The sequence below is a fragment of the Bombus pascuorum genome, chromosome 8, assembly GCF_905332965.1.
Source record: "Bombus pascuorum chromosome 8, iyBomPasc1.1, whole genome shotgun sequence".
NCBI lineage: Eukaryota > Metazoa > Arthropoda > Insecta > Hymenoptera > Apidae > Bombus > Bombus pascuorum.
Window position 1 is genome coordinate 17351917 of NC_083495.1, and position 16311 is coordinate 17368227.

Below are 16311 nucleotides of genomic sequence, written 5' to 3' on the forward strand. Positions count from 1 at the left end.
GATCCTTTTCCTCTTCGCGCTCAATCACGTATCGCGACACACAGATTTGTCTGGAATTCTGCTGAACTTCTGTAAATAGTTAACAGATTAGTGTTTTTATTATTAGAAATTGGTTTCTTTTTTTTTTTTTTACACATAGTTGGTACCCGTCTTTGTTGTTTGGGCGAATTAATTTCTTTTTGCCTTCAACCGCGCAAGAAGTTTCATAACTCAATAATTCCTCGTTGTAAAATTTGTATTTTCTAAAACTACAGGATTGCAAAAAAAGTTAATAATTTTTCAACCCCTAAAGTAAGGTAGTATTATATTAAATTATATAATTATTTAAAAATATAATTTTCTTCAGTTTATTAAAATAATTACATTATTATAAGTAGATGAATACATAGGAATTTGTATTATTGCTTTTAGTTAGGAGTTTAACTGCAAATAAATAAAAAGATATTAACATGCTATCAATAACAATAAGGTATATTTAATCTAATATAAAAAATATTAGAATACAACAAAAATGTGTGAACAATTGATTGAATAAAGTGCAATATTTTAAATTGTGTTTAGTATATTATTTAAAATAAAATTATATATATATATATATATATATATATATATATATATATATATATATATATAATAAGCTCTGAACATTAATTTTAAGTGATTCAAGATTATGTTACTTAAGATTTAAATAATAATCATTTAAATAGATTACGATACTTCAACATTAAAAGAGCTTGGTTCTTTTATATAATGTAAGTACTTTGGTTGTAAATTATTATTTATACAAAGCTTCCTCATTGTATTTCATAAAAAAGTTATGTAAAATTTTGTTAAGAAGCTATAGAGTTACAAATATCCAAAGTATGTAATGTAAAATAAAGTAAAAAGCAAGTGGAAATATGTACAAGTTGATAAATGTGAAGCAGCAGATTGCGGAGAATCCTTTTGTTTACCAGGTTGCAATACACATAAATCTTCACAATCTTCATCCTCGCATATATCACAAAGTGTAGCTTTTCGTGGCTCATAAAATACTCTTGCTCTTCGTGCTAATCATAAAAAATTGTTACTGGATTAAGATTCATAAATTATATCGTATAATAAAATTAGTGAATTGAAATTAAAAAGAATATATTAACTTATTTATGATATGAAATAATATCACTTAATACATTGACTGCCATGAGAATCACTAGAGTTCAGCAATGATGAAATTGCTTGAAGTATTTAAATTAAAGAAGCAGTCATATATTCTTAAGATTTGTAATATTTTTAATATTACTGTAATAATAATGCAAGAAGTGTGAACTTGTCGATGTATTACGATGGCCTCGTGGATTTTTACGAAATCTTTTTTAATTACCTTATTGTGACGTGCATATAACAAGAAAAATAATAAGAACGGATGATCGGACTCCAATGATCTTGAAGAAAATGAAATACCAATTTGATATTACTCGATAAATAGAGTTGAAATATAACAGTTTCGAGTGTAAGAATAAATCGTTTCGAAAGTCAAGCATATTTAAAATTTTACTCTCAACCTATTGTATAATTTGCTCGAATTTAGAATTTATTGTTTACTCTTGGGATATTTTTAAATACAAAAATATGAGGTACAATATATTGTATAGCTTACTCTTATGCATTAAAGATAAATCTTTAAAATATTAATATTTGTTGACATTATAGGTGTTCTTGCTGTAATATCGATTGGGCTATATATTTTTCCGACCGCTGGAAGGTGACCGTTAACTCTAATCCAAAATGATATTTTTTAAATCGATTCATAAATCAAAGACAACTTTCGTTGAACCAATCGTCTCCTAAACTCAAAACCGTTATATTTTATCTCCGTTCATCGTTGTACTATCAGAAAATATAAAATATGTTTAGAAAAATGGTGCACTAAAATGAAGTTTAACTTTGGACATTAGTGTCCGATTATTAACTTACATGAATCGTAATAATCATATATAGTAACTGGTACTGGTTTCTGTTTTGCCACTTTATGTGTCCTGAATGCGGACACTGTAGGGCAGTATTCTTGCCTGTTCATCTGTAAGATATTATTTGGTTTAAAACTAATCTCAGATTGCTTAAAAATATAAATATATATTTTGTTCTATACCTCATCAAAGTATAATATTACGACCGTATCTCCGTCCTTAGTTTCTACTCGTTTTACATTTTGTGACACTTCAAGACTAGGTAATGATTCCTTATCTACTGTAAAACCAGAAGGTAAACTGACTTCCATCACAACCATATTACTTTCGTTTGCTTCCTTAGTCGGAACAAATCTAATAACAAAATATGTTGCATTTAATATATAATAATAATAATAATATTAAATAATATTTATAGAATATCAGAGAGATAAATATACCCAGAACAAATTGAAAGTTGCAAATGATTAGCATTGGAATTTTTATCTACTTGAGGATCCAAAGTAAACAGTGGCCATGCTCCAGTTACATTTAGATTATATTTGTATGTAATTTGAACTAAAGCAAATCCATTTCCGGTGGCTGTTATACCAATCAGGCGTGTTTTCTTTGGAAGCTTAGGAAATAATAAATATTAGAATCGTTTACTACTTACACATAGAATACATTTCTAAATTTTAACATTATGCTTGTAAGATTCTTTTCTCTTTGTTTTATCATGTCCTTGTAATTATTTTTCTTAAGGTGATTAATTATTACGCTATATTAAATGCAGTTTGAATTTACCATTTGTTTTTGAAGTATCATGGAATTGTTAGGATTTATATTCATTTGACTTTGTCCACCTCCTTCGTACAGGAATATTATAGAAATGGCATTAGTTTTTGTTACTAATTTTTCACCTAACTTCGCCAAGGCTTGTATTCCAATTACGGTATCCTAAGAGTTGTTGATAGTATGTACATTTGTTACACTCTTCTAATTTATACTTTAATATTTACCTGTGTGGATGCAAAACCACCTTCAGCATTTCTTTGTTTTACAAGCCACTTCATTATGGGTATAGAATCAGCGATTAAATTACGCCTTATATAAGTTAACAAAGTATAGGATGTCATTTCAACGTCGACAGATCGTGGTAGAGAATGATACCACGGATTTTTATCGTTTGTTGGTATAGGTTTGCTCCACCATTTAATATCTTCTTTTGTCATGGCTTTAGATTCTAGCAAATTAAATGCTGCAGTCTCATATGGATGTTTTGCTAAATTTAAAGCATATGTACATATACTCAAAGCATAAGTATCATTTAGATCATTCATATTACGAACAATGTAATCAATTCCTTTATTTATAGTGTTTCTGTATTTTCCATTAGAGTCCTATAATACAGAATATTATAAAGATGGACTACTATTGTATTTTCAAAAATTAATGTTTCATTTTTTTTACGATTATTCAATAAATTATTGTACTTACTGAATTTTCAAGAAAAGTAATAAGAGTAAATGCTGTTAATGCAAGACCTTTTGCAGCTCCACCTTGCATGTCTCGATGACTAATTCTTCCTACTTCAGGAAAACTTCCATTAGGAGCTTGATTATTTGATAACCATTGTAAAGCTTCATCTATTATTCTGTCTTCAATTGGGATGTATGCAGCAGCTTGTTTAAAAGCTTTTGCCACAAAGGCAGTAAGCCTAACAGATAAAATGTAAGTATAATACAAAATGTTACAGTATTAGTGAATGTAACATGACAATTAAATATTTGTATACCATGTACTTCCATTACTATCTGACATGCCAAATGCACTGAATGATCCATCATTATGTCTGTAAGTTAATTCTCTTTGATAGCCTATTTCCATATATCGAAGAGCTTTGTTTTCTACTGCATGTGTTAATTGATTTGTATTCTATAAAGAAATTTTAATACAAATATATTTGCGATTACACTATTTCTCTAATGATATATTATTACGTATATATTATACATCTACTTACTTTGAGATAATTTAATATCATTATATTTGGAACAAAATTTAACATATTCTGTTCTCCACAACCAGATGGCAATTTAATTAAATTTGCCAAATTCATAATACTTGGACCCAAAATATCGCCTGAGAAAAAGATATATAATTCAATATCAAATTATACATGTACATATACATAGAGTGACCCATTTGCAGTGATACACGTGATTATCTTTCAAACTATTCGTTATACTAAAAAATGTTTAAAAATTAAATTTACTTTATTTCGAAGGAGACATCTTGTGATAGTCACAAATCTTATCTAGGTAGACGTGCCTTCCAGATTTCAAAATAGTCTTTTTTTTTTAATGGAACTATATATATGATTCGGATCGGCGTATAGCCCATTTTATGACAAAATCACCGCTCTATGTGTTGTTGTTCCAAGGTCATTTAAGCTCATTTTTTACCGTTCAAAACTTACCTTTGTCAAACATTCTCAAGATTTTATTTATTGGAATTTATGTTACAATTACTTCGAAGGAATCAGTACTATTGTGACTAGTAGTATGCGTTCTTCGTTTCGATGCAGTTCGATTCGCAATTTACGATCGCTTCTTGAACAATATGTTTACCGGTCGTTGGATAGGAAAAAGAAGCAGGATGCCCTTTCCACCAACGTCTCCGGATTTGATACCTATAATCCCTTTGTTGCGGTGTTTTATAAAAGATTAAGTTTGTTGGGAAGAACCCATTAGCCCTGATAATATGAAAAATCATATAAAGAATAACTGCCAACAAATTTTTTCTAAAACATTAGAGAGGGTGCAACTATCTCTTAAAAATAGAATAAACCAATGCATTGACGTTCCTGGTCATCATTTCGAATACAGATGATAAGGGACAATTTCTAAATGTTAAATGAAAGTAAGTTTTGAAAGGCTATAAATGACCTTGAATGATTTTGGTCCACCAACACATTATAGGTCAAATAATTAGTCACGGAACAGGCTACACGCTTATCTGGACAAAAATATACAAATACATATAAAATAATAAAGATCACTTTGAAATCTAGAAGGCACGTCCATCTAGATACGATTTGATAGAGAAGATCATAAGATGTCCCCCACAAAATAAAGTAAGTTTAACTAGAAATATTTTTTTGTATAACGAATAGTTTGAGAGATAATTGCGTGTATCACCTCAAATGGTACAATTAGATACAGGGTGATTCTACGTGAAAAAATAAATTGAAAATATGAAATAAAATTTTTTTTATATAACACTTCGTTTCTGAAAAAATCAAGTTTGAAAATTTACCAAGTATACTTGAACGTGACTAATTCCGAACTGACAGATGTGAATAATCAACAGGTTATTCTATGTATGGAAATAAGTCGAAAATGTACAATAAAATTTTTTCATAAGACGCTTTGTTTCCGAGACAAATAAATTAGACGTGTATTAGGACAATTCTTAACTAAGAATTTTTAACATGTTCATATACTATTTTTTTTTTAAATGAAGTCTTAAACAAAAAATCTTGTTCTACATTTTTCATTTATTTTCGCATTTAGAATAACCTCCTAACTTGTTTACTCATACCTTGTTGATAATTAATTAAATTCAAGGCATATTTGACAAATTTTCAAACTCAATTTTCTTGGAAACAAAGCCTCATATAAAAATATTTTCGATTTATTTCTGCATGTAGAATCATATTTGACTAAACTTGAAATTTTACTAAATCCTTCACATCTTCATGAGTATCAAAAATGCTAATCAAAATTTCGATAATTGTGGAACATTACCTACTGCAGATATTTCAATATATTCTGAACCTGGTACAGCATTTTTAGGTATATCAATTGTAATATTCATCGATGTATTTGTTGTACTTCTAAGATCTATGAAAGTAGCCCTGTTTACATATTGAGTTTCTCCTTCAGCCTGTGCATAAATTAGTAGAAAAGTTTAAATTCACTTTCAATTAGCGAAAGATAAAAAATAATTTTATAAAGAAACACTTTACTTTAACAAGTAATTTACGCTCAACACTATCTCCAGCTAATATACTATTTGCAGTTGCCTTAATTGTAATGTATCCCAAGTCTCGAGGAATAATCATAAAAGATACACTGCTTCCGGAATTAGCTTTCACTTCTACCTTTTTCTTACGATACAATTCTAATTCTAGAAAATTTTTCATAAGTTATGTTTATGTTATATACTATAGTTTGTACAAAATGTTTTGAAATAATAAAATTTTTATCTCACTTGGTACATCCTGAACTTCGTTGGACATTTCTGCAAAATCAAACTGACCCTCATTTGTTAACAGAACCTCAGCTACAACATTTTTGTTCATATAATTGAACACCACAATTTGGATTGCAACAATCTCTCCTCGAATCACAGAGTAAGGAAATTCCATAGAGATGAAAAATGGTCTAAAAACTTTTAACTGTAAAAACGTAAATTCTTCTTTTTATATTTATATTATGGAAATTTTGCAATTATGTATATAGTCATTTTATATTACCTTTCGTGGTTCTTCTATAAGGCCTAATCCATGAACATCATTTACAGAAAATGCAGTGAGTACCCATGATGTAATTGAATCTGGTACATTTCTTTTCAGCTCATTTTTTCCCTCATATCTATTTTCAATTTATAGTTAATTTGCATTTTAATTTTATTTTGAAATACTATATCAATATACTTCAGTTATACACATAAATAATAATTTACAAATTTATTTAAAAAAGAATAAATCTGTATATAATATTAAATTTAATGTTTTTAGCAAAATTAATAAAAAAATTCTTCCTAATATGACTTGTTTCTTCAAATAAATACGTTCTGTCTATAGAATATTCAGTACTAGATGTATTTTATAAAAATTCGTTAAATATGATAGAATAAACAATTGAAGAATGATACAATCTAAAGCAATTTAAAGTATACAGATATGAATGATATCTATTGGCTATTACTGATTATGTATGCCAATTATACAGAGTTAACAGAGTAAGTCACCTAATTCTGTCATCCCAAATTACTTGGAATCTGTATGTTGTATTAAAACTCTTTCGAATAAACGTCATATAGTATCAAAGTGGCGTAAAATATAATAATAAATTTTTTGTTATCTTATCTTTTTTTGAGATATAAAGGTCACTTTGATTCAAATATAAATGTGTAACATTTGAACCAGTAATTTGAAAGAGTATTTTAAGAAGCTATTAAGGTAAGTACATTAATGGAATATTCCTTGAATAACTTTTAATATAAAAAATGCTCAAAATTTTATCCATTACAATTTAATACATGTTCATAGTCAATCAATGTGCGCAAATGTCACAGAATTTTACTCACATGTATCATTCGAATTGCAGAATCAAATGTTGCACGTTATATATAGAAATTTAAAATAATCTTCATATCTTGATAAGAAAGCAAAATAGCAAAGAAGCTAATTATTATATTGTATGTCCTCTTAATATCATACAGCTTTTTTCGTAAAAAGCAGTTTACAAATAATTGAAGGTAACAAAGTTAGATGATTCACCATAAGAATACCCAAAATATTCCAGCTTTGATTTATATAAAAGTAACTTGTACAAAATAAAGCATGACCCATGAACGTCATTTATAAAATAATGTATACAAAGCGTGTACGTAAAGCTTCATAAACTGAAAGTATATGAGATAAATACCCTGCAGAAAAGTTTGTAAAAAGCCAGGTGTTTAAGATGTCATGCATTAGGAATACACGGGGCTTATTCCAAACAGGAGGTGGGATGCGAGAGAAGGCATAAGGACCTGCCAGTGGTGGTCTTGTTGCTAGTTTGTGCGTAACAGGTGGACCAAGGTCTGGTCGAAGTGTGGATGCCCCATGAGGTGAGCCTGTTATTCTACCCTCCAGTATTCCCGATTTTTCTGTAATCCAATTCTATATATTGTATTATATCAGCACAACCAAGGGAATAAAAAAAAAAAATATATATATAAAGGTATTGTAGAAATTAATCTAATGTCTTATTATATTTCATTTAAAGTACCTTAATTTTTTATATTTTAAGTTATATAATAACACTCTGGTTTATGATTTTAGATATGAATAGATGATTACATTGCAGAGAATGAAATATGAATTGTAATAAGTCCATCACCATAGCACTAAATTACATAAAGCCACTATTGAACAAATATTAGTAAATTAATTTAAAAGATGATATTATATATTAAATATGTTTAGATAGTTAGCACATAGAAACATTTATATTTACTTAACGAGTTATATCAGTGTTGTTTTAATGATAAAAAAAAGTTCTCAGCAGATAAAAATTTTCAATGGCATTACCCAGCATCAAGCGTTTGCCAAAGCCAAGTTTCAGGGAAATTCTTGCGTACTTTCGTCTTCTCTGATGGCAATGCAATTGAACTGAAACTTCCAGCAGCTGTTGGAAACTCTACACCAGATCTGTAGTATACTATACAGACATAAGCCTTGTTAAGTAATAAGTACGTGATCTGATTAACTAAAGAATTGATAGTAAGTATTACATGAAAAATTAGATTTAAGAACATCCTTCTCATTCTACATTGCAAATGAATAAAATGTTGTTGACTAAATATGTTATGGTATTAGAAAATATTTAGTATCACATGTAAGAGATAAGAAAATGATATTAGTAATAAACTTAAGCCATATAGAAAGCACTCTACTTACGAATTTGAAAATTTTCATGGACATAGGCATTTGTCATGATGATGGCACCGATTTCCTATCAAACAATATATATTTATATTAATATTGATAAAAAAATATCAAAAATCCATCCAAATAAAATTATTTACTCTGAAAACATCTTTTGCTGTAGCTGAACCAGGATTCCATAAATATCGATCAAAAACCGAGTTTGCATAAGGTGATTCATGATTATTATCATATGATTTCAACTCTTTATATACTTGTTCCTGTGAATAATTAAAATTATATTAAAGTATTATTTATAATTATAACAAAGCTTAAATTAATGAGAATTATTTATAATACTACATACATATGAAATATCGTTCCCAGATTTTAAAAGAATAGATCTTTGATCTACACCTAATAATCCAACATATGAATTTGGTTTTGAAGTAATAACTAAATTGATATTATCTCCTGGTGTAACTTCTTCAGATGCCATTTTAATATCAACCTTTAATAGAAATTAAGATATTAGATTCAGATTTATCAATTCTAATTTTTATTATAACTAATTCGTCAAATTAACTTACAAAATTTTGAAGTAGTCCTTCTAGTTCAACATCTAAGGCATCTGCGATGATTTCTCCATCATTTCCTATATAATATATAATTACATGTGCAGTAGGAGCCATGACATATGTTGCTAAGAACCTAAAATATATTTCACGCTTTGTAAATAAATAATAAACGAAATAGATTACATCGTAATTAGATATTTAAAAATATTTACTTAAAACTTGTTGTATATTTATTTTGTACATATATAGAACCTGCATCCAATATATCGCCACGTCCAAATATCTCGTAATTAATATATTTCAATAGAGCTGTAGAATTTACTTCAATTTCTACATCTCGATTAACCTTATACAAGAATATCATATTCTTTTAATGATGATTTTCATACTTTTAAAATAATTTAAATAACATAAAAATGATCATACCATAGGTTTTTCAGTTTTCAAAACAGCTTGTATATATTCATTATTCTGAGACATAGCTTGGTTTGTTGAAGGGAACCATTCATGAAGGTTTAAATATTGAGCCTATTTATAATCATTTTTTTGGTGGTTAATGTTAAATGATTATTTTTATTATTAATTTCAATGCTTTTGTATCTACTATAATATTTTACCTCTATGTTTAAAGGATATGACATATTATCATTAGTTTTTGGTGGATAAAAATCCAACTTTACCATTCCATTTTCATCCAACATACCAGTAATATTCGTGTATGTGGACTGATTATCAGTAATGTAAGTATACCCATATTTTACCATAACAAAATTTTTGTTATCTCTCACTGGTGTTCCATCATGATATGTTAATTTTATCTATAAGAATTTTTCTCATATTATATCTATAATATTTAAAAGGGAATTTAAATTTATAATATTACGGGTAACTTTGATTACATACAAATGCTGTATACTTTAACCCTGGCTTATAGTATTCTGATGTTTTTATCAAATCCATTGTGTATTTATGTTTATGTAAGGTTATATGTGCAGAAGTATTCTGTCTTCTACCAGTTAAAGATTCTTCTACTGTAACGTCAAGCATAACTGGTCTTTCATATTCATCAGTAAGCCTATTAAAATTGAAATTAAATTATATCTTTTCTCAAAAAATATTTAATAACGTTTTTTAAGATATATATATACCTTAATTCATCATGAATGTCAAAATCAACAACTATTTTCCCATTTATTGGAATTACTTTTCGTATAGGCTGTTGGTATATTGGTTGGATAACATCAGAAAATATATCAGGATATGCTGTAACAGTTGCTTCTCCTTTCACTGGCTTACCATAAGTATACCTAAATGATTTGCACTTTGAAATAAATAATTTTTGTCAAACCTTTTAGGAGAATACTAAGACATCATTAAATAACATAAATGATGCTGTTACAATTGTGGAACAGGAATCAATTTAAAAAAATTTGTAATATGCTTTTAGGAACTTACAAAAAGTTTACTTAACTATTAGAATTCACTTACTTGGCATAGATTGTTGCAGTGATTTTTGATTCCTTAAATGTGAAATGTTTAGGAGCATCAATTATCACTTCAAAATTAGGTAATACATATTCAGCAACTTCAAAATCTTTTTCAAATGTTTGATCACCAACATTTGCTGTAATTTTCCAGGTACCTAAAACTGGGTACTCAGACAATTCGATTTCCGCATTAAAAATTCCGTAGGTTACAGGTGGATGATTCCATTGTTTAATTCTATTTCCTTTACCATCCTATAAAAATGTAATATAAATTAAAAAATTTGTCTTATTTGTTACATACACTGTTTTTATTTAAAAATACTTACTACAATATAGATGTTTACTAATCTTTCAAGTGTTGGCCTAAGTCTGGAGTCCAACAAAATACATCGAAACATAACTTTATTTCCCGGTTTATAAATTGCTCTATCAGTTTGAATAAAGACTGAATAACTTTTAGGAATAAATTCTATTGACTTTGACTGTGAAAATTCTATTCCTGATAAACCACGTGCAATTAATTCATATTTACCAGGAATAATATCATCAATCTAAAATTTAAAAGGAAATTAAAAAATGTATTATTATACATGATATGCAGAGAAGTTAACAAACTTGAATTCATTTACTTCAAATCGTAAAATTCTTGTACTGTATGGTTGCACATGTGTAACTTGAGATATATTGAATACTTCTCCTATTCTTGAATTATTGTCGAATGACCCAGACAGTTCAATATATATTGTTGATGGTGTTGATACACCAGTAATACTTACAGCTACATGATATTCTGAATCAGGTCGTATTACTTTTGGAGCTATTATGCTATAGTATCTTTAAAAATATATTAAAAAATTTGATTATTAAGCTATATTAGATAAATAATTATATAAAACATTTATATTTATCATTTTATATTAAACATTTATCATTTTAATTAGATATCTAATAAAGTATAATAAAAAAAAAAAATATATATATATATATACATACTGTTCTGCAGTAACATTTAGTATTATATAGAATAAAAAAACGATATTGAACCACTGCCAATCCATTTTTATAGTCACTGTAAAATGAAAAGAAATCTAGGTTAGAGTACAAAATGACAAACAGCATTGATAAATTAATAAAATTACTAATAAGTAAATTTTGAATAGCACACTATGCATAAATGTAGTAGCATATATAAATAAAATAAACAAAATTTGATATATCATATAGTACCTACATATGTACAATGACAGAGATAAAAGTTATTTTCACTATGAGAAAAAATATTGCATAATTGTATATCTTGATTGTAAATATAAAAGATAATCGTTCTATTATATAATTTTGTAATTATCTACACTTCAAAGTGTCAAACTGGTTTTTCCATTGGCAATTATGCATTTTTTAATGATGCCACAATAATTTATGAGCACAATCATGTGACTAAAGCAATGGGAAAACCCAAGAGCTAAGAACTTCATTTTGTCAATATTAAAATGTACTCTTCAATTTTCATCATTGAAATATTAAAAAAAATGATTTTATTTTACTTAATATACAATGATTAACGCAAATAAATTTTGGAAATTTATGCATTTAAAATTTTTATAAACATATTGTTCAGCCATTTATTTTAATAAAAGCTACTTATATAAATTATATTGAATAGATCCTTATTTTATAAAATTACATTATAATAATTTTAATATATATACACAAATCAATGTAATACTTATAGTATTTATATAATATTTTACATATTACTCTGTATATCAAACAATTTGTCTTTCTACTCTTCTACTCTAATCTATACTTGTTAATAATATTATGTTCATACATATTTAAACATACAATTTATGATATAACATATAATTTATGATACATAATTACATTATTGGGATATAATTTTGTACAATTTCGTATACTCATTCGTAATTGTTATTAATAGCAATAAATATATCATATATTACTATTATAAACATTCTTAAATTGATATCTTGGGTTTGATATATCATTCTCTGATTACAGAATTCATTTCTTTTCCTCATCTAACAAAATTAGTAAAATTATTTAAAAAAATGAATTTTTTAACATTTAAAACAAAAATTTCGGAATTGAATTGTGTTTCGAAGATATTATTCAATTTTTATTTAATACGTTTGAAAATATAAATAGTTGTTATTTTAAATATATATTTTGAAATTTATAGTTATATCATTTTCTTCCAATTATCTTTCACAGTTTTGTGTTACATTATTTTATGATACATTAGTTACGTTCTAAATAAAATACATCTGTCAAACATTACTTATTTTTCTAAATGGACCAACGGAATCTATGTACATAGTTATTGATTAGAAAGTAGTACGACAGAAGTTTACATTTTATATGTTCTCCAAACTCTATTACTTGATAAATCCATACGGATTTTATAATTCGATCGCAAATCCGGAAAATATATGTCACTATCAACTAAACAAATTAGAGTTGCTTTTAACAATTTATTTATTTAAGAAGAAAATACATATGTCGTAATTTTTGCTAATAATATATAAATGAAAGGATAATTTATGCTAGGATCGCGTCATCTTACAAAACAATTCTGAACAGTGACTCACCTCGCCGAAGGATTTATTTTACTTGTATTTTCAAGGATATTATTCTGGTTATAATGTGATAGCACAGTACTTTTGGAAAACGAAACTATCGAAGAAAACAAAGTTGCAAAGCTTCCGATGCAACAGTTAGACAAATACTAACAAGCATTACCAATCATGGCTCGAAGAAAGCAAGCGAACAAGTGCAGGTTTCCCTTCCTTCTGGCTCCTTCACTTCTCCTGTATATATCTGTCACGTTTTTACCGTTATGGGAGTAACAAGCCAGTCACCGAAGTACCACTGTTGTAAAATCTGACTCTGGTTATCCGTTTGCAAACTTCAATATCTCATCGCGAACTATATTTTTCAATACACCACAAGCAGCTAAAAATGTATCCTACGCCACGTATTAATGATGTTACGATCTTTTATTCGAAGTTTATCATTGTACGTGCTATTCTTCCTGAATTAAGCCGTTCAAAAGTTACATTGATCAACTCCATAAATCGAAAAATAGAACAAAGTGGTGACATTGAAAACATTATTTTTTAAAAATTATTTTAGAATGTATTATTATATATGCCACCTCCTTCCAGTAAGTAAGTTTATGTAAATGAATCGTTTGTTTTTTAGAACCTACATAAGTAATAAAGTCTAAAAATATACATATGTATAAAAAGTACAGTTGATCAATTTTCTTTTTGAGAATCTCAGTTAATAACAAATAAAAAATTGTATAAGATGACATTAATATATTAATATATCCTTTTCTCGATTAAGTTTTTATACATTTATAAAATATTATTTAGTAAACAGAAAAAAGGCTAAGTAGGAAAATAAGATAATTTTAATATTTTCATAAATTTATTAGATTTATATGAATTTTTTGTAGCTTTTAATTTCACGGAAATCTTAAAATTACTTGAGAACATAATATATGGTAATATCAATATGTTTTTATTTATTTGTGGAAAATTAGTTTGTTACTAATTATTTATGGATTTTTATACAATATTGTTCTATTTTTACTAGATTTCATTTATTGACCTTGACATGAATTTGTGACATAGTTTAATGTGTGTCATTTAATATGAATGAAATTACACAATTCATTATTTCTAAACAGAAACAAATTTTATTCGTAAATAAAGAAAGTTAATTTTTAAGAAAAAAAATGAAGCTCTTCTTCATGGTGTCTGATGTCAGATACTAAAAATATAAGAAATGTATTAGCTATCAAGGATACTTCTTTAATTTTCCAGAATTATGGACCTGACATGTGCATACATACGTGTTACTATCTATATATGTAATATACATAGTAATAACAGAGAAAAAATGTAATAAGTATTTACATGGATATATTTGTTAAATTAAGCAATAGATAGGGGGCAGTCTCAACCTTTGCGTGCATTTGTCATATATTAAGGTGATCATTATCTTCTTCTCTGTAACTTCCTCCTTCAACAATATATATATATATATATATATATATATATATATATATATATATATATGATTGTATTTGGCAGTAATATATGTATGTATATACTATGAATTTATCACTTCCGTATTTGTCATTAAATAAAATAGTTATTGATTAATAAATAAATTGGTTAAACTTTATTTTAAGAGACCAAAAATTATTGATTTTTTGATTGAAAATACAAATCCTAAATCGAGAAATCCACTGATTCGAAAGTTATGGCTATGTAGAATTGAGGAATTGTTGAAAAGATATCTTAGATGTTACTTTGATATTATATTTCTTTTACCTATCATCTGATTGGTTTGCATAGATGAGCATTGAACTGAACTTCACCGAAAATTAGTTTGTACTAGTAACCGACCGCCTCACGATAGTCTGAGAGTAATGAATTAATGAATAACCTAAATATAATTCAACCTTCACGATTAAAAATCCCGTCGCAAAATGGCCGCGAACTATGTATATTTATTTACAGCCAGTAACTCACTAATTTTAACGAATCATGGATAGAAGCCAATATGGCGTCAAAGTAATTGGTAAAATACCCTAAAAATGTAAGTCAATTTTACATAATCATAACTTTTAAATCAGTGGGTTCCTCACCTTAAAACTTGTGTTCTCGAATTTTACACGTCATAAACTACAAGATTGCAAAAACGGTCAGTAGTTTTTGATCCCTTGAAGTAACGTTTATCCAATAAGTTATTTCGTTTCTAAAATAAAAAATTTTAAAAATCACATGTTTTAATACCATCATTCATATATGATGTATCATATTTCATTATATTATTACATGTGTATATGTATACACACGCTTGTATATATATATATATTATCACAGAAGAAATGAGTATTTACGCTCGTACTTCTAGTTGTTCCACAGTACAGGTGCTGCACCATGCAGCCAAGTGTTGAGTTTAATTGACATTAGCATGTACAAGAACCTATGTATTTAAACTTAAAGTTACAGATCTGCCCTGTTTAATTGCATACTAGCATAGACAAGAACTTATTTAATTGTACGGTTCTACGGAGAAGTTTATATCTACTTTCCTATCCGATTTTTTTTTTTTAATATTCTTTGTACAATCGTCAACGTCATAAAAGATATAACTTAGAAAAAACGAAGCTGGCACCCCGCTGGGGGTAGCCGCCCACATGCTATATTATTTTTTATTTATATTTTTTTTTTTCTTCACCAACAAGATATAACACTTTACCAAATGTCCGCAAGGACAAATTGTAAAATAACCAAAATAAAAATAAAAAAAAAAAAAAAAAAAGTCAACATGGACAAACGTCGAAGTAAAACTACGCGAGTTTGGCATTTCTGAATCTATAAAATGTGCTGTAAACATGACTACCTTGAATTCGTTTTTAGCATTTTCTTGCACAATAAAGTAATTGACGATTGGTTCTTGTTTATGCTAGTGTGCAATCAAACAGGGTAGATCCCAATGTTATAGGTTCTTATATATGCTAACGTCAATCAAACTCAGTACTTGCCCGTATGGTGCAGCACTAATACGGGAAC

At 27.3% G+C, this 16311-nt stretch overlaps 1 protein-coding gene and 1 long non-coding RNA gene across 4 annotated transcripts; one reads left to right on the forward strand and one right to left on the reverse strand.

Annotated features, from left to right (window-relative positions):
- Nucleotides 1–450: 450 nt before the first annotated feature.
- LOC132909521 (thioester-containing protein 1 allele R1-like) lies at nucleotides 451–13793 on the reverse strand. 3 transcript variants are annotated; one of them, XM_060964395.1, is made up of 28 exons: nucleotides 13309–13793; nucleotides 11690–11765; nucleotides 11326–11530; nucleotides 11023–11247; nucleotides 10698–10948; nucleotides 10358–10516; nucleotides 10113–10284; nucleotides 9827–10027; nucleotides 9636–9737; nucleotides 9422–9555; nucleotides 9222–9342; nucleotides 8999–9142; nucleotides 8793–8912; nucleotides 8665–8719; nucleotides 7649–7871; nucleotides 6472–6589; nucleotides 6207–6393; nucleotides 5962–6122; nucleotides 5741–5879; nucleotides 3955–4073; nucleotides 3727–3866; nucleotides 3429–3648; nucleotides 2951–3331; nucleotides 2736–2888; nucleotides 2390–2565; nucleotides 2132–2303; nucleotides 1957–2059; nucleotides 451–1049 (listed from the first exon to the last, which is right to left on the reverse strand). In XM_060964395.1, the coding sequence occupies exons 2-28, from the start codon at nucleotides 11752–11754 to the stop codon at nucleotides 847–849; spliced, it is 4449 nt and encodes a 1482-aa protein (XP_060820378.1). In that variant the 5' UTR covers nucleotides 11755–11765; nucleotides 13309–13793; the 3' UTR covers nucleotides 451–846. The 3 variants fall into 3 exon arrangements, with proteins under 3 accessions (XP_060820378.1, XP_060820380.1, XP_060820379.1); XM_060964397.1 differs by lacking the exon at nucleotides 7649–7871 and adding an exon at nucleotides 8296–8425 and having other exon boundaries at nucleotides 13309–13790; XM_060964396.1 differs by lacking the exon at nucleotides 13309–13793 and adding an exon at nucleotides 11928–12163.
- Nucleotides 9835–10913, forward strand: LOC132909591 (uncharacterized). The gene is made up of 3 exons (XR_009658561.1): nucleotides 9835–9949; nucleotides 10565–10776; nucleotides 10848–10913. It is a non-coding gene; the product is annotated as an uncharacterized LOC132909591 (long non-coding RNA).
- Nucleotides 13794–16311: the final 2518 nt, after the last annotated feature.

Excerpts from the sequence above, each read along its gene's own strand:
- LOC132909521 (XM_060964395.1), bottom strand. The coding sequence starts at position 11,754 with ATGGATTGGCAGTGGTTCAATATCGTTTTTTTATTCTATATAATACTA. Across the intron at positions 11,248-11,325 it reads CAAGAATTTTACGATTTGAA|ATTGATGATATTATTCCTGG; the intron begins GTAAATGAATTC and ends TTTAAATTTTAG. Across the intron at positions 8,913-8,998 it reads CTGGGAACGATATTTCATAT|GAACAAGTATATAAAGAGTT; the intron begins GTATGTAGTATT and ends AATTATTCACAG.